At 46.2% G+C, this 18,590-nt stretch overlaps 1 protein-coding gene across 2 annotated transcripts in view; it reads left to right on the top strand.

The window, feature by feature from the left end:
• Positions 1-16,943, top strand: part of Shisa6 (shisa family member 6) — a 305,326-nt gene extending 288,383 nt beyond the window's left edge. For both annotated transcript variants that reach the window (XM_076542625.1, XM_006973641.4), the window contains 3 exons: positions 1,597-1,653; positions 6,466-6,618; positions 8,542-16,943. In XM_076542625.1, the coding sequence (XP_076398740.1) occupies positions 1,597-1,653; positions 6,466-6,618; positions 8,542-9,092 (761 nt within the window). In that variant the 3' untranslated portion in view covers positions 9,093-16,943. The remainder of the gene's footprint in view (positions 1-1,596; positions 1,654-6,465; positions 6,619-8,541) is intronic.
• Positions 16,944-18,590: the final 1,647 nt, after the last annotated feature.

Genomic DNA, 18,590 nt, shown 5'->3' with positions numbered 1-18,590 from the left:
GGGCAGATAGTTTCTTCTACGACTATAACTTAGTCTTTCTCAAGAAGGGTCAGTATCATCCTATGAGGAATTCTAGCCTGCTGCTCAAGCCCACACCCTAACTGGATACTCTGGTGGCCTATTTGAAGGATCTAGTTTCAACAAAGAAACCAAGCAATCACTCAATCACTCTAGAATTGTTGTATGTTAGGAAGAAAGAGGATAATTTGTCATAGAAATGGCAAAAGAGAAATCTTGCTTTAAAAAATGATTATTTGTGGGCCTAGATTCAGAAGATTATTATAGACTACTTTGTGTTTTATTGGCTATGGAGGATGAAAGCAGAGAATTGCTAAGATGACTGACATTTGGAATTCTAAGCTCATAGGACATCAGTGTCATGGGCCAGAGCTTGAGCTTTGGAGAACAAAATGGCAAAGCCACTTTGAGAAGGGAAGAGATTTCAAAGGGCTAGAAGGGGTCCATTTGCAGTTTAAGATCTAACACTCAGGCTACACATGCTTATTTGGAAGTGAACCTTTTAGGCAAAAAGGTGGGAAGCTATAAATCAGAGCCTGAGTCCTCATGAAGACACCTGAGCCCAACAGAGCCCCCAATACTTAGAGTGGAGGAAGAGGAAAAGCATTAAGAAGCTAGAACATGAAGCCAGGAGTAGAAAAGACATTTTCAATGAAGATGTTCAGAGATGGAGACTAATATCCCCGCCCTGCAAAGATGAGAGTGCTCTGACTCAGGAGTCAGAGAACATAGAGCCAAGATCTCGTGTCTTTTCTTCTTGTTGTTTTGGCTACAATTAGATACACGTAGCAGTGAAAAGCAAGAATATAATGTTGTGCTAAAGCAATATCACAGTGTTGGAGTATGCTTTAGAGGCAAGCCAAATCTTCATTCAAACCATTTTAGAAACCCTTGGAATGCCCTGAACTCTGAGCATTGGCAGCCGGGTTCTGTTGATTTTATTGTTTGTTCAATCTAAGTTTCTGTGTTATGAATAGAGAGTGTGCTTTTGAACTACTGGGCTGCGTCAGTTAGCCAAGAACCCAGGACTCCTGATCTTAGACACTGACCACAGCCTAACAGATTTCTACATCTAGGATGTTGTCAAACCTGTATATATAAAAAGAAGAATCTACTTCCCCTTTGTAGTGGGCTGTACCGTTTATGTGTCCTTGTCAAATGCTCCCCCATCTTCCTTCTTTTCTGACCTATGTGTAATTTACCATACCCACTATGGCTAGTCAGCCAGTTCCAAGTGTGTGTGTGTGTGTGTGTGTGTGTGTGTGTGTGTGTGTGTGTATCTATGTGTGTGTGTGTCTATGTGTGTGTGTGTCTATGTGTGTCTGTGTGTGTGTTGGGGAAGGGGGTGTCACCACAGTGACCAAAGAAGCCTAATGTAGTTAGAGGGAGACAGAAGACAGAAACAGCAGAAACAGCCAGAAGAGTTTTTGGAGCCTAGTATATTGTTGAAAGCCTTTCTTAGAAAGGCTTCGTTTGAGTTGGAGAAAAACAGTAGAGATGGTAAAGAGAACTGCTGTTGTGTTGGAGAGCCAACAGAATGCCTGACTTCTTTTAAAATGTCTTTTCTGTGACTTTCAGGTGATCGTCAGTACAACCATCCGATCTTAAGCAGTGCTACCCAGACCCCTACACACGGTGAGAGCTGATGGAGAGCACCCTGCATCCCATCTGCATATCAAGTGACTCCATTCTGAGGATAAGAGAAGGAGATGGAGTCATGTGCCTGCCCTTCTCCAGGCCACACAACTTCACTCTTCCTTTGAGACCATTGTCCCCTGGATGTTTTTGTCTTTGACATCAGAGTGATATGTCTTCCATAAAGAGGCAGGAGACCCTTTCTCAATTCATTTATATTTGCAATCTCCATCACTTCTTGTGGTCACAGATTCCATATGTCTATAGCAAGGAGATTAATGTTCTCCTTTACCCAAAGCCATTATGTGTCATTTACAAATGAAACAAGACTTAGTCAAGCTTTACCCTCTTGTCAGAGAAAAAGTTGACAGTTGCCCAGCCGAGGGGTCTTAGCAAAGGAACAGTAGGTAGCAGGAACATCTTTCCCTGTCAGGTTCTAACATCCTCCTAGAAGACCACAACTTAACATCTGGAACTCCAAATAAAAACTATCTGGAGTCTCTCTCAAAACTCAATAGAGCCAGGACAGCCCTGTAAACTGGGACCTGTCAGTCATTCTTGTCTCTTCACTATGAAAACTTAAATAATTAAATAATAATAATAATAATAATAATAATAATAATAATAATAAATAGATGTTTCCCAAGAGACACACTCAAAACACAGATAAATGTGAAGCCAGGTCTGATGGTACAGGCTTAAAATCTCATATACTATGGAAAATAAGGCAGAAGAATTGCAAAATCAAGACCTGTTTGGGCTAGAGAGTCAGTTCATGGCCAACTGGGAAGCTTGGTGAGCTACTGTCTCAAAACAAAAATAAAAACTAGGGGTATAGATTAATGGTAGCAACATTTGCCTCGTGTGCCAAAGGCCCAGTGTTAACCCTCCATATTTCTTTTTTTTTTCCTTTTATTTTATTTTACAATACCACTCAGTTCTACATATCAGCCACGGATTCCCTTGTTCTCCCTGCTGCCCCCTCCCCTTCCCCCCAGCCCACTCCCCATTCCCACCTTCTCCAGGGTAAAGCCTCCCCCAAGGACTGAGATCAACCTGGTAGACTCAGTCCAGGCAGGTCCAGTCCCCTCCTCCCAGACTGAGCCAAGTGACCCCGCATAAGCCCCAGGTTTCAAACAGCCAACTCATGCAATGAGCACAGGACCCAGTACCATTGCCTAGATGCCTCCCAAACAGATCAAGCCAATCAACTGTCTCACCTATTCAGAGGGCCTGATCCAGTATACTTTCAAGGATCATTTCTATAGTTTGTTAACCCCCCATATTTCAAGAGAAAAATAAGATAAACTGAGCAGCTCAGCTGGCAGAGGGATTACCATCCTCAAGCCATATTGCGCAGCACCTTAGCACTGAGGTGGGACACATCTAGATGAGGAAAAGGGAATGGGTGTTTGGACATGCTCTTTCAGTGCTGTGGGGACACTTGTCATGAGAGAAGGAACATAATTGGATGCTTCTGGTTGTAAGATCTAAGGGAAAAAATGAGAAAATATAGAGATCAGTTAAAAGGAGACAATGCCAGTTGTTACATTGATGGTGGAAACAATAAGGAAGACTGAGAGTTAAGAATTTTGAGGTAAGAATTGAGATGGTTCAGTCACTCAAAATTTATATCTTCATGAGAACCAATGAAGACTGAAATGGAGAGACAAGAGTATTTGGAAGAATGGAGGATTGACTGTGGATGCTATCCAAGAAATAAGAAAAATAGCGGGCAGGAATGGAATTTGTGATAGTGAATTTGAATCTGAACTTACAGAATTTGCTATGACGGTGGAAGACACAAGAAAAGCATGCCGTAGGTAGTTTGAGGTTGGAGATGGGGATGTTCTCATTAATCTTTGAAGGAAGTAACAGAAGGCTTGAAAGTGAGGACTATCCATGCAAGAATTCTGAGAAAGGAAAATAGAAGGCAGAGGCAGGGAGCCTGAGGGATGCTGTGGGGATTATGGAGTGGGCAGAGGAGCTGGGAAAGTCAAGCAAGGAAAGCCCCCACTTGTTCAGTAACATTCTGGAATGAACAACCACTGAGCTGAGCCTCCTCAGGAAAAGCCAATACAAGCACAGACTCTTGAGTACAAACAGAAGGAGTGTTCCTTACCCCACCTCTTCCTGTCTTCTCTCTTCCAACTGGTACAAGGAGATGGGAATAGAGAGGTCCCAGTTCCTGTTCTTGAGCAGCTTGCAGCACTATTGAAATAGAGCTTGCCTGCATTCCTTTCTTGGATGGTACCCTTGCACCCCAAGGAATGAGTAGAGCAATTAGGAAGGCAGGAAGGGCCTGCATCAACTTGATCAACCAAAAAGCATTAACTAGATCCTCAGCCTGGGCCACACAGCCTGAGAGAAACAGGAAAATTAGAAAGCAGGCCTACTGACGCAAAGGAGATCTCTGAAGTCATTTGAGATGAACAAGACCAAGTCATGTCAAATCACTAAAGATCAGTGAGATATGGAGTGTAACTGACTGGAGGGAAATGGTAGATGGTAGAGTAGATATCATTGAGGACTGATAAAGCATAACAAGGCCATAGTCACGAGCCTGGAGTTAAGGGAAAATTCGATAGAGGAAAAAATAACGTAAGGCATCTCGGTAGAAGACAAGCTTACTCAAGGGGGGTGCTCAGGCAGCCACACTCAGCACAAAAGGCATGATGGTCTTGGCTCAGTGGTGATTTCAGGAGAAGTGGTAGATGACAGTATGTGGACCTACTGCATTTGGAGGAGGGAGCACTAAGCAATGACCTCAGTGGGAGTAAAACGCCAAGACTCAGAGGGAACCCTGTTCTTCTCCAGCATGGTGAGAAAGCGAAGAAACAAGAAGTGGATTAGTGGTAATTAACCACATCTAGGGAGCAACACTCTCAGCTTCATGCCCACTCTACTTCCTGGCATCTGTCCTGGTCCATGCCAGGGAGGCTCTCTCTGTACAGCATGTTCTGATCTCTTGGGATACAGAGCATCCCTCACCCCCTCACATATGTACGAAGCTGGCACAAACACCAGCTTATTGGCTGAAATCCCCTGGCTCAATCCCCAGTTCTGGGGGTGACAATGCAGGCAGGGAAAGAGAGAAGCCAGGAGTTCCCATGCCTGGGGCAATCCTTGGATGGGCCTAGGAAGGCGACACTCTCTCCCAAGGACAAGAGGAGTTTTGTAGTCTATAATGTAATACTCTCTGCCAAGAGGTGTAGAAAACCATAATCCTATACATTTTCCCAACTTAGAGCCTGCCCCTTCTCAGAGCGTCTTTGGCTTTGAGGAGTCCCAGACAAAGAGGATAGATGGATGGCACAGCCAGACTGCTCTTTCCTTGCTCCCTTGTTTCTGGAAATGGTATCACGATCGCCCTGGAAACCAACTGTTGACTTCCTTTTAGGGCTCCTCCTCTCATGTCAATCAAGCATTAAGGGATTTTTTTTTTCTCCTTCCCCTGGACCTCCATTTCCTTCAGACCCCTAAGCCCACTGCTTCCTCCCCGATCCTTTTCTCCTCTCTGGTGTTTCTCGTAATGTCTCCTCCAAAGCTCTCTTAGCCTGAGGGTACTGTCATCAGTTATTTACCCTCTTGACTGTTCACCATCTCCATTCCCTCCATGACTCTTCCCTGGGCCTGACAACGAACCACACTCCATTGTGTCTCTGCTGACTTTGGAGTCTCAGGGTCTATCTCAGAGATAGCGGGAGAAGAGGAAGGATATGTCAAGCAGGTTTTGCTCATGTTTTTCCTTCTGGGAGCTTAGAAATTACTAAGGCGGCCTCTGAGAAAGGGCTTAAGGTAAGCAACAGTGGCTATGTGGGTCACAGAGGCTTGTCAAGTATGGAGCATAGAGAGACCCAAGGGAGCTGCCCCAAAGGTGCATGGCACCATGGATTGAATGTGGATTGGAGTTGCAATGGAGTTGGGCCCTGTATCCATCTCCTCCATGGTCATCAGATTTGCTCTAAAGTCAGACTGGCCTGATAGAATTAGTTAGCCTATCTATTGGGATAAGACAGTGCATTCATGTAGACATGGATGAGTTTATGATCCATATCTTATTAGGGTTTCTATTGCTGTGATAAAACACCACAACCAAAAAAAAATGGGGGGAAGAAAGGTTTTATTTAGCTTACATTTTCACATCACAGTCCCTCACTGAAGGAAGTCAGGACAGGAAGTAGAGGGGGAACCTGGAGCAAGAACTGAAGCAGAAGACATTGAGGAGTGCTGCTTACTGGGTTAACTGACTTGCTCTTTCATGGCTTGCTCGGCCTGCTTTCCTATACCATCTAGGATGATAGGCCCAAGAAGGGCACTGCTCCCAGTGAGATAGACTCTCCCACATCAATCATCAAACAAGAACATGACTCACAGACTTGTGCACAGGCAGTTTGGTGGAAGCACCTTCTGAATTGCAGTTCCTCTTCCCATGTGACTCCAGCTTGTGTTAAGTTGACAATAGGCTGACCAGGACAATGCTCTTTCATTGTACCGGGCTCAGTTTTCATCAGAGACACCAGGAATGTACCTGGGGGAAGAAACTATTGCTGAGTTGAGTCCTCGGGGACTGACCACTAGCCATGGGAGCCAGAAGAAGCTAAGACATTGCCTTCCCCTGAGGACTCTTGACAAAAGGAAAGTGAGCAAAGGGAAACTGAGTCTCAGCATTCCCTGCTGGGTCCTAGCTTAAGAAAGCAGGATAGGGTCTCTAGTCAAGGAGGGAGCAGAAAGTAGAGAGAAAACTTGGCCACTCTGGCCTCAGCTCCCTCTGCCTGTATGTTCACTAAATGCCATGCCTTTCCTTTGCAGAGAAGCCACGGATGAATAACATCCTGACATCGGCCACGGAACCCTATGACCTCTCCTTCTCACGCTCTTTCCAGAACTTAGCCCACCTGCCTCCATCATATGAATCTGCAGTGAAGACCAATCCAAGCAAGTACTCATCTCTGAAGAGGCTAAGTAAGTCAAGGCTGGCTGGAATTGAGGTCTGTCTCAAGGGTTCCCAAATCATCCTCTTGTCCCATAACCTAAGGGACCAGGTATAGAATCCCAAGAACTAGGAGTGAGTTGTATGTAGGATAAAGAGAATAGATAGAACCCTTTCTTTTGATCTCCTGGTCCCTAGTCCACTCTTTTTATAGTTAAGAATGATGTAGGACCCTGGGGCCCCCATCCTCTGTAAGCTGTACTTATCACTCATGTACCAGCTTGCCACTGGCCTTCATCAAACTGTGGGCCTTCCTGGGTATTATTGCTTGTAAAAGAGGCACCAAGGGCCCAAAGAACCATTCTAGCCCAGCCAGGACCATCTCAAAGACCTGAGCCTCCACACTTCTTATGCTCATGCTTTCATCTTATAACTTAGATTTGGTTTATCCAGGGAATCACCTCAGCTATTTGAGTCAGAACAGCTTTTGGCATTGATAGGTTTAATGCATTAAAATGTACAAGAAAGTACATTTAGGGACAGCTTTCTTTCCTGACCTGATCCTTATAACTTCCTCTCATTTCCCTATGAATGAGTCAACACCCTCTCACCCATGTATGTGTGCATGCACTGGTGTGTGTGTGTGTGTGTGTGTGTGTGTGTGTGTGTGTGTGTGTGTGTGGTCTTGGGGATGCTACACAGAGCCCTATGTATGCTAGGCAAGCATTTGACTCCCGAGCTACATCTCCAGCCCTGTCAATCATTTTTGAAGGCTGCTCAACTTCAGTTAGTGTTCCACAGCTGAGCACGTGCTTCAAGTTTCAGGGTGACTTTCTCTGATAGAAGTCCAGCCCAAGTCCATCTCAGCCATCTAGAGAGAAATGTTGAGTTTCTATGGCAACAAGTGAGCATCTCTGACCAGCTGAGAGGTCTGACAGATGCCCTGAAACGAGAAAATGGGGTTCAATAGGCAGGATAGATCCACCCTAACCCTGAGCCCACTGAGGAGTAAGCAGCATTACTATACTAGGCAAAGAATCCCAAAAGCTGTCTGTAGGAGGCCTCCTTGTTGAAATTTGGCACAATGCAGCCTTATGTGTGCCCTGGAGAAGGTCAAGGATCCATAGTGCAATTCTGGGAGAACCTACTAGAAGGACATGAGCCCAGAGCATTTAAGCAAGATGCACATACAGTATTGCTAGAGCCTGCTGCCTGGTGGGCACAGGGAGTAAGTGTAGGCTGATGATATGGCTGTGGGGGCTGGATGCCCATGTGTTGGTTCCTGTAGATTGGTTGTTACTCCAGAGAAGGTGTTACTAGGTTCCTAGGTTACCAGTGAAGCTTTCCACAAATGCCTCCTAGAGGAACATCCTACTTGATTCTAACAAAACCTGATTCTGTGCCCAGTTTCCATAAAGTAGTGCTGTAGACATCATCTGAAAGCTGTTAGCTCTACCTGGGTATTTTAGTAAGACCTGGAGCCATTCTACTTCAGAACCACATGCAGTAGATACAGCAGGCAAGCCACAGGAATACCTTGGGCTTGAAATCAGCTCCACCATAAGGTGGATGAGGAAGTCATTTAACTGTCCCCCATGGTGGCCCCTGAAGAGGAAACAGAATTTGGGGGCCTACTGGAGATATAGACTCTGGGGTATAGGCAGTGAGTGTCCCTTAATCAGAACCCACCTTTCACAAGCCCTCAAATTGGTTTGTGGATGCGTTGGAGGAGGGGGTTAATGTCACCTGCTTGAGTCCCATCCCCACATACTTTACTAACTAAGGGCCTTTGATTATGTTACCCTTGGAGATTTCCAGGTCTGTGATTGAACAAGAGGGCGCGCGCGCGCGCGCACACACACACACACACACACACACACACACACACACACACCCTTACTCCCTGAGTCGTGGCTGTCCCATCACCCCACTGCTTTCTCTCTGTCTCCTTGCAGCTGACAAGGAAGCTGATGAGTATTACATGAGGCGGAGGCACCTGCCAGACCTCGCAGCCCGTGGCACCCTCCCCCTCAATGTCATCCAGATGTCTCAACAGAAGCCGCTGCCTCGAGAACGGCCACGCAGGCCCATCAGGGCCATGTCCCAGGACAGGGTCCTGTCCCCACAGAGGGGCTTGCCTGATGAATTTGGCATGCCCTATGACCGAATCTTGTCTGATGAACAGCTGCTCTCCACAGAGCGCCTGCACTCCCAGGACCCGTTGCTATCCCCAGAGCGGACGGCCTTCCCAGAGCAATCACTGTCGCGGGCCATCTCGCACACGGACGTCTTTGTGTCCACGCCAGTGCTGGACCGGTACCGTATGACCAAGATGCACTCCCATCCCAGTGCCTCCAATAACTCCTATGCCACCCTGGGCCAGAGCCAGACGGCAGCCAAGCGCCACGCCTTTGCCTCCCGCAGACACAACACGGTGGAGCAGCTGCACTATATCCCGGGCCACCACACTTGCTACACAGCCAGCAAGACCGAAGTGACCGTGTGACCGGCAGCGTGGCCGGGCTGCTTGGCAGAGTGAGGGCAGGACAGAGCAGAGCAGGGCAGGGATGAGGAGCACAGCGTCCAGCCTTGCTCTCCTCACCTCCCGGTTCCCCCCATTGGAGCTGGAGGCGGGCTGCCTTTGTCCAGAAAGCCATATCCCCCAGGGACATGGCGCCAAATGCCTGGTCCAACAAGCACAGACCCAGGCTCTAGAGCTCTTTCTCTCCCAGTAGAACCCTCCCCCTGCAAATGAGAAGAGTGGTGAGGTCCCCAGTCTTACCTACCACCCGCGCCACTCCCTCAGTCCCCGCCCCCCAACCCCCACCCCTTCCTGGAGACTCAGCCGCAGGTTCTGCCAGCCAGTGGACCCTCCCCTGAAGGTAATCCGAAGCTGCCTGAGTTTGAACAGCCAGCCGGCCAGCGGGTGCAGTCAGTGGGCTGACCGAATAGGCTACTCGGTCTCTTTCCTGTATCTAGAACCGCATCACAGAAATCTCTTAGTGCCTAAAAACTGCCTGCTCGCTCTCAGCCAGAGAGCTGCTGTGTCCATAAGCACAATACGATTCTCTTCTGCCTGCTGGAACTCTGGTCTCTACCGAGTGGCCCTTCCCTCGCTGAGCCTTTCAGCCCCACAACAGGAAGGGGTTCTCTTCCTTTTAGCTGCTTGGTTGCCTCTGCCCCTGTGCTGTGGGGGCTGTGCTCTCCCAGCCTTCACTGTTTCTCCTCAAACCTCTCTGGGGCTTCAGCTCTTGCCCCCAAGAGGGAGCATTAGCTCTTGCCCTCCAGAGAGGAGTAGCGATAGGTTGCCAGGACTTTAGAAGTGCCTTGGCAGCCACCTGATCGTCTCCCCCCACTTCCTCCAGGCCACTGGGTCTGAACTAGGACCTCCTCTCAGGCCTGCCTTCTTCACCCGAGCTCTGCTCCCAGGAGGCACCTGCAGTGGGCAGAAAGCTAGGGTGGGGAGGGCCACTGTGATGCCCAGGATCTCAGGGGCTCACCATTCCCATTTTCTAGGGCTCTGCCTGTCCCCCACTCATGAGCCTCAGGCTGGACAGAGGCAGAAGTTTCCAGACAGAAGAAGCTTAGCCTGTGAACAGGCAGGAGCTCTCTGACGTGGTCATGCCGGACCCTGAGCACTCCTTTCCACCACTTTTGCCCTCTCCGCAGCCTTTTTCTGTTTAGAACTCATTCTCTCTTCCCGTGTTCCCTCCCACGCCTACCTCCCCACCTCATCCCCTGTAGTTCCATGACTTTCTTCAAACCAGTGGATCCAAGGAACCGAGACCCATTGGTAGATGCAGATAAACAATGGTGTCCCAGGATGTCGTTGTGGGGGCCATATCAACCACGCCTCCTTGCAGGGACACTTGGGCATATGGTAGGGGCACCTGGAAGCTCCCCTGCCAGCCCATCTGAGCCCCCTCTTTGCCTGCAATCTGAAGGTGGAGAAGGTGTGACCAGCTTCTGGGAAACTATCAGTGAGAGCAATCCTGCTCCCCCAAGATCAGGAGGAGGAAGACAATGAGCCTCCCTTCTGAGGGCCAGGTCTGGGACTGGGGAGAATCAGCCCCAGACTGCTGGTGGAGTAGCCTAAGAAATGGAGCCATAGCTTACCAGACTCCGGCAGCAATGCCCTTAAGTCAGATTTTATACCCCCTCAGTTCTGCATGGATAGCCCTTAAAAAGAGAGGTGGTGAGAAGCTTGTATCTGTTCTGGTCGTTTTTAATCTAGCCAAGACTACGAGCCATGAAGACATCAGTGGACTGCTTCCCCTCACTGCTTTCAAGAGCTACAAGCTCTCCTACACCCCTCCCTAGAATGTCCCCTCTGTGAGAGCGGGAATGTCCTGTATAACCCAGAAGGATGGAAGCTGGGGCTTCCAAAGGCAGGCCTTGGCCTCCCCACCAAGGGGGTGTCCCTGGACATTCTGCTTTCCTCCCTGAAAACACATAAACCTTCTTAAGGGCTGGTTCCTATGGGTCTATGAGCTTTTGTTGCAGAAGGTAAGGCTCACAGGAAGAGAAGAACTCAATCCAAATAGAGAGTGGCTCACTTCCAGAAGCAAGGGTGTGTCTCACAGCTGTCCCACAGCCCAGCACCCTATAACTCTCTAACCCTTAGCTGGTCCCTTTGAAGGCCTTGTGCTGGTGGGAAGTGGGAAGGGGGAAAGTCGAGACTGTGGTGGCCAAAAATTCCCTCCCTGGTGTCTGGACATCCCATGGAGAATCTTCCAGACAGCAACTTTTCCACCCCTTGGGGAGAAAATCTTACCCCAGGCTCTTCCCTCAGCCTTGGCTCTGACAAAGGTGTCTGTCTGTCTATTTTCCTCTCCATCTTCCTTCCTTTCTTTCTTTCTTTCTTTCTTTCTTTCTTTCTTTCTTTCTTTCTTTCTTTCTTTCTTTCTGTCTGTCTGTCTGTCTGTCTGTCTCAGGGGTTGTTTGATAAGTTGATTCCAAACTCTTTCTCATCCCTGCCTTACCACCTTCTGGTATAAAATACTTGGCATTGGTTACGTCAGAAAATTCTAATGGAATGCTTGCTTCTCCTGAAGGCTTTTCTTCTGCTTCATCCTTGGAAGGAGAGGAATAGTAACAGAGATGAAAGTCTACAGACTACTCTAATCCAGTCCTCTACTCCAAACTCCGGAAAACTGTGTCTTAACTGGGACATGGAAATACACTACCCCTCCTTCAGTTTTGCATGGCTCATTTAAATTACCTGTAGTCAACCATGATCCAGAAATATTAACATTTGTCTTAACTCTTTTGAGAGAGTTCACAATCACATGGCTTTTATTACAGTATATTCTTATACCTTGTCCTGTTTTATTATTGTCAATCTCTTCCTGTGCCTAATTTACAAATTAAACTTTATTGTATGTGTATGTACATGAAGAAAACATAATACATATAGAGAGTCTCGTACTATGTGTGGTTTCAGGCACCCACTGGGGTTGTTTTCCCTCGGTGATAAGGGAAAACCACTAAGTCCCATGAACTCACCCGTCACTCCAGAACCAGCTAGCTATGTTGTATTGTATGAACTCACTTGAGAGTGTCTGGGGCTGGAACCCAGATGTCACTGCTTCTAGCCCAAGCAGGTTGGTGTTCTCTGTCACACACAGGAGAGCTGTGGCTCTTCATGATAAACACTCCTACCCCAAGCAAAGGAAACTCAAGGTTTCCCTCTGCTTCTTTTGTTCCTTCATGCATGTCTCCACTGCCCTGGACTGGGGTGTGTACAGGTCTTACTTGACCCAGGTGTTCTTCCTGAAGACCTCTTACCACTCCCATCCTTACATCCTTCCTTTCTCACTTCCTCCGGTGAACTCTTGGCTCCGTATATTCATGAGCCACAAAAGCTTGCCAGTAACTCCTTAGCCTCATAACTGGACTTTGATCTTCAGAATTTCCCCAGGTCTGAAGTTTCCCTCACTTCCCTCTTCAATCATCAGCCTTCTTCCAGCCCTAGTTTCTTTTACCTGGATCTGCTGAAGTCTCTGGTTTGAAGAATCAGAGTTCTTGATGGAAACTGTGGAAGACCCTCACGTTCTGTGAGTCCTTTGTTTGCCTCATTGGTTTGTTACACTTCCTCACACGGGAAATGATGCCCCAAGGGGTAAAGTCACGGGTCTCCCCCATCCCTCTGATCTCTAAAAGGGAAGGGAGAGAGCTGCCTGATCAGAGGTGTCATGGCCAAAAGATCAGCTTTGGCTCCTGCAGCTACCAGACTCAAGAAGCTCTTGACTCAGACTGCTACTAGCCCAGAGTCTCCTGCTCTGGCCAAAGATTCATCCCCTTTGACGCCTGTAGCTCTTGCTTCTATTCCAACACCTTTCTTCTAGTGGAAATCACAGCTCTCCCCTCATCCAAAGACATTAAGACTTGTAAGTCTCCAAGTATGGAGGAGTAGCCATCCCAACATCTCGGCCACCAAACTCAACCCATTGCCTTTGGAGAGTCCTTAGCTGTCACCTGCTTCATCCCTCATTCCTTCCACAAATGGCTGTGGACTGGACCCAACATCATAATTTGAAAGGGCTGCCCATCACTTGGACCCTAGAAGGCACTTGCTCTGAGAGGAGGAGGCACGTTAGGTCCCACACACACCTCTCTGCCATCCTCTCTGAATCTGAGGAATTGTGAAGTGTTTTTAGGAGGCTTGTTGCGCTTTAATGAAGTATTTTCCTGGTGTAGAGTTATTTTTATAAGTGACAATTTTTGATGGTAGGGTTTAACATGAAAGACAAGTCTTTCTGGCCCCTCTCTTTAATTTTGGAAAGTGGTGTATCAGAGAGGGGACAAGGGGAGAGAAGCAGAAACAGGACTGAGGCTCCAGAAACATGGCTTCTAGGTCTGGCTTTTGTATCCATCTTGCCATGTGACTATGGGCAAGTCACATGCCAGTTCAGTGCCTCAGTTTCCCCACATATAAAATGAGGGGCTTTGACTAGATGAGCCCTCAAAGTTTCATTCAGCTTTTACACTCTGGGGTTTTCATTCTCCGCTCCTTTCCTTTTCTACGTTCATCCCCACTTCAACTGAGCTGCACCCATAACACTCTGCCTGCCCTATGGCAGCATCCTCAGAGGCCCTAGACAAACACCAGATTCCTTGCCAGGTTTTGGGTGGAAGCAATGGGCTCGGCCACACATGGATGTTCTTTTATCTGAAAGTTAAGGCCTGACCACACAACAGGTCACCAATCGTATCCCTGAAGCCTCTCATATAAGCATACCTAAACCACCTGGGTGTCAGTTGCTGTGAAATTCTGAGTTTGGAGTTTTCATTTTTGATGTCCTTATAGCTGGAGGGAGGTAACTCTACTTTCAGAGAGGGGACTGGCTAAAAGAAAAGGGTCTAGATGTCTGACCATGACTTTTGGACACAGAGTTTGTATTTAAGGTCAGATAGGAAATTTGTTCCATGTCCCAAAGGAGCATGCTTGGCAGAGGCTCTGTGTGACAAGGGATGCCATCATATCCCACGCCACAGCATGCATCCTGAAGACCACGTCAGGATGCGGAAGCTCCATCCCATCTGGAGAGGACGAGGCATCACCCACCTGGGCTGCTGGGAGGAGGGTCCTCACCCCATCCCAGTATCTTTGTGGCCCCTCTTTGTAATACTATCATCCTCCCCATGAAGGCTTGTGAAGCACCAATGGAAATTCCAAATCGCTGTCATCAAAACCATCTTGTAAATTGCAAACACATTAACCTTCCATCATTCATAAAAATAATGCTGTGTGTTTGCTTAACAACCTCCCTCGTGTGGGAGGAGAAGACCCTGCTCAACTTTGCTGCCAACCCTCCAATGACCCTCAAATGCCACTCCATTAAAGAGGACCCATTCATTTGCTTCATAGTGGCAAAGACATCTCTAGTCCTGTAAACTCAACTAGACATTTTGTAGTAAAGAATTCTTGAAATTCTCTAATAAAAGGCAATTCTTACTGTAACATTTTTAGTTGGGGACACAATTTCCTAAGGGGGGTGTTAAGGAACATTTTTACTCATTAGCTGGATTTATGGATTCTATGTTTATTATATGGTAGTATTATGAAAAGTACCTTTCTATCCGTATCTCTGCAGTTTCTCTGTCACTCACATGGAATCTCCCCAATGAGCAGTGCCCCCATTACTGCTTCTGTACAAATCTCATCATTCTCCTTCGCTGTCAAAGCACACCCTATATGTACTGTAAACAGAGATTGCTTTAGTGAGATTTAGTCTTGAGGATTTTTCCACTTTTGTCAGTAACAGATATTTATGGATCAAAAAATAAAGCTGTTTCAACATAACCTGTGTGTCTTAAAGTAGCTGCATGCTTACAGAGTCAAAACCAAGGTCATGCAAAAAAAGCAAGGAAGGATACAAGAGATCATTGTAATCAGGAAAGGGAGCAGGGATTGACTACAGACAGTTCCTAGGAAACTTTAGGTGTGATGAGATGTTCTAAAACCAGATGTGGCCAAGCTCAGTGGTACATATCTGTAATCCCAGAATGCGGGAGAATGATGTAGGAGGATTATGAGTTTGAGGCCAACCTGGGCTCCATACCAAAATGTTGCCTCAAAAAAAAAAAAAAAACAATTAAAATTTGTGTTGTGGTGATATCTGTGGAACTACATAGGTTAATGGAAATCACCAAAGTGTACATTTACCACCGCCCTATGTTATGGTATACAAATCAAGCTTTAAAATGCAAGGACAGAGGAATGCAGACAGGTAAACACCCGACACTGTGCCATCTGAGAGCAGAGCTGAATTTTCCAGTGCTGTCTACACTCAGCTACTCCAGCACTATTATTCTTAGATATCAGGTCTCAGTTTTATTTTAGTGTTAGTTACCGTTACCATGGCTGTGAGCAGATTAGAGGTGGCTAAAGATCCATAACACTTAACTCTGAGCATTAAAAAGTTGCACCATGAAAACTGATTCAGATTTGCAGCTTTGTTCAAGACTCTCTTTGTCTGGATGTAGCTTTGATATTATTTTCTTTGGCCTACGCTCCCTTTGCTGCGAGCGTTATTTGTTGATCACCAGAGCCTAGAAACAGGCTGAACAAACAAACCACTGCCAGGGAGAGAAATTATCCTATCCCACAAGGCAGCATTTCTGTAGTTTCTGGAATCCAGGGTTCAACATACTCTCTTCCCATTCCTCCAAAGCTCCTGTAATGAAATCCTTCTTACTGGAGGCATTGGACTGATATTTTTTAAATCCTAAGTCAGACCTGGTGGCACAGGTCAACAAATCTCAACTACTCAGGAGGCTGGAGCAAAAGGATCAGAAGCGAGTTCAAGGTCAGCCTGAACTGCCTGAGGCATCTCAGCCTAAGGTGTCTCAATAGTGAATAATAATTAAATAATAATTAAATAATTAATTGATTAATGGGCATACTACAGTGATAGGGCATTTAGTTATCGTGCATGGTGAGGTTCAATCCTCAGTTCTGCAAAGAAGTCCTTTTGTTCTCTATTTCCAAGGGTTTTTGTTCTCCGGAAATCAGCACAGCCTTGGTTGCTTTTCTTACACAGAGCAGCACATATTCCAGAATACGTTCACACATCATTACACTCACCACTGAAGTGCCATTTCTTCTTTTCTAAGCCAGTCTCTCTAACACAGGACAACTCATAGCAACTGCACACATGTACCAACACGTTACACATATAGAAATACTTGTAGTCTATGTTCATCATTGAGAGGAAAGGATGAAAACAAATATCTTGATTGGAGGATTTTTAAAAAAAGTAAAATTTAATCTTAATGCTTACAAATATATATAATGACTAAGTTATACTAAAGATAGTTCTCAAAGGAAACTCTCAGGAGACTTCTCTTCTTGAACATACAAAAACAATATGGATTACAATTAAAAACACATTCAAAGACTGATTTTCCTTCCTTCCATCTTTACTTCCTTCCTTCTTTTCCCCTTCCTTCCTTCCTTCCTTCCTTCCTTCCTTCCTTCCTTCCTTCCTTCCTTCCTTCCTTCTTTTCCCCTTCCTTCCTTCCTTCCTTCCTTCCTTCCTTCCTTCCTTCCTTCCTTCCTTCCTTCCTTCCTTCCTTCCTTCCTTTCTTTCTTCCATTACAGTGCCATGCTGTGGCCCAGGGCAGACTAGCATGGAACTCGCCAGTAGCCCACTGATTGAACTTGGAATCTTCCTGCCTGAACTTTCTAGGTGCTGGGATCACATCGCTGAGCCTCTTCAAAGCTCAATTTTATTATTTAAAACAAAACCAGAGAATCTATAAGCCAAGCGATCACTCTGAAATGCCTCTTTACCACATTATTAGTCTCTATTTCTATAGTTTTGTTAAAACTTTTCAGAAAACAGTAATTAGTCAAGGCAAGAGTGGAAGGGTGGACTGGGGGAGGGAGAGAGTGGGGGGAGAGGGGAGACATGGGGGGGGGAGAGAGTCACAATGGTGCCACTTCCAAGACCATATCTTCATCTTGTCAGCATATTTACCCTGTATCAAAATGATGACAGCCAAGGAAGGTGATCTTGAATAAGATTTTGAGGAAAATCTCTTTTGTTTGACTTAATTTTTTGTCATTGTCATTGGTGGTAATGGAAGTTGAACTAAGGTTCATTCTAATGCTAAATGAAGTGTATCACCATGTCACATCCCCCACACCTTTTTCATTTTTATTTCGAGAAAGGGTCTCACTAAGTTGCCCAGCCTATCCTTGAATTCACTCTGTCACCCATCCTGAACTCTAACTTATGATTCTCCTGCCTCATCCTCCAGAAGCAGCCAGAATTACAGGTGTATGCTACTATGTCCATCTGACTTAACTTGTTAGGATTTCTCAAAACCTGCAACTTGACTGTCAAAGAAATTCCAAAGACTGCAGTTTCACAGAACATTCTAGACTGTTCATGAGTTCACATCCCTGACCTTAGAAAGTGAGTTTAGCTGTGTTTTAGAAACACAAAGAGAAGTTGTTGTTGTTGTCATTACCCTCCAGCCTTAATCCCAGTTCCAAATCTAAGTCACAGTGACAGATCGCAGCTGTGACGTACCAAGAGTCTTCAGCTCTCATTCTCTGTGACTGTCTTCTAAAGTTACTCCTTTGGCTCATAGAGTGAGCTATTTCCACGAGTCTGTCATAGCAGGCACAGGGAAGACGTCCTGTTTTCCATAAAGGACATTGGCCCAAATATTGAACTCTGTTTTAGACTTTTAGAAAACAAAAGCCCTTTGTTCCTCCAAGTGGGATCCATCAGAATCCCCAGGCCCTCGATAGAATGTGTATACCTAGAGCACATACCAGACTGTTTCAGTCAAAATTCCTGGTGGTGGGGCCCTGGGATTTACATAAAATAAAATCCCTATGTAACTCTGTATATGTTAAATATTGAGAAGCATGCCATTTTGACTTTTCCTGTATCAGTTTTGAAAGTGTATGACAAGAATGACTTTTATTTCTCAAGGTCAGAGTGGCCTTGGTTTATGTAGCATCATGATTTTTAGGTAACTAGCCTTAGTGAACAGACTAAACAAAAATGAGCTTATAAGGGACACGTGTTTAAGAAATGAAGAGAAAACTGAGGCTTGATATACAAATTATGCATCGAAAGTTTAATATAAGAGAAACTATATTGACTTTTCAAGACAGCCTTGTCAGGCTACACAGGAACCTTCAGGATCACTCACATATGACAATGTGTGAAATGCAGAAAGGAGGCCAGGGGTACAGACGTAGATGCAGACACAGAAGGAGCGCTGGGAATAGTCAGACCCGCTCCTCTTCTGATCCTTGGGAAGTAAAGGGGCATCCACTGTGAAGGGATAGAGGACAGTCCAGGAGGGATTCCTGGAGAATCCCAGTCACAGCGCATGAGGAGTAGTCTCCCATGTGGGCTGGCTATGCTGAGGTGGTACTGGCTAAACTTCCCTCAAACACCATAGGATTATGTTTCACCCCACTGTTTTACTGGGCTTCTGTAGTACTTATTCTTATCCTTAGCCAGGGCTAGAAATA

Source organism: Peromyscus maniculatus, chromosome 8 (assembly GCF_049852395.1).
Source record: "Peromyscus maniculatus bairdii isolate BWxNUB_F1_BW_parent chromosome 8, HU_Pman_BW_mat_3.1, whole genome shotgun sequence".
NCBI lineage: Eukaryota > Metazoa > Chordata > Mammalia > Rodentia > Cricetidae > Peromyscus > Peromyscus maniculatus.
The sequence above is the reverse complement of the archived record's forward strand: the minus strand, read 5'-3'. Positions and strand labels throughout refer to the sequence as shown.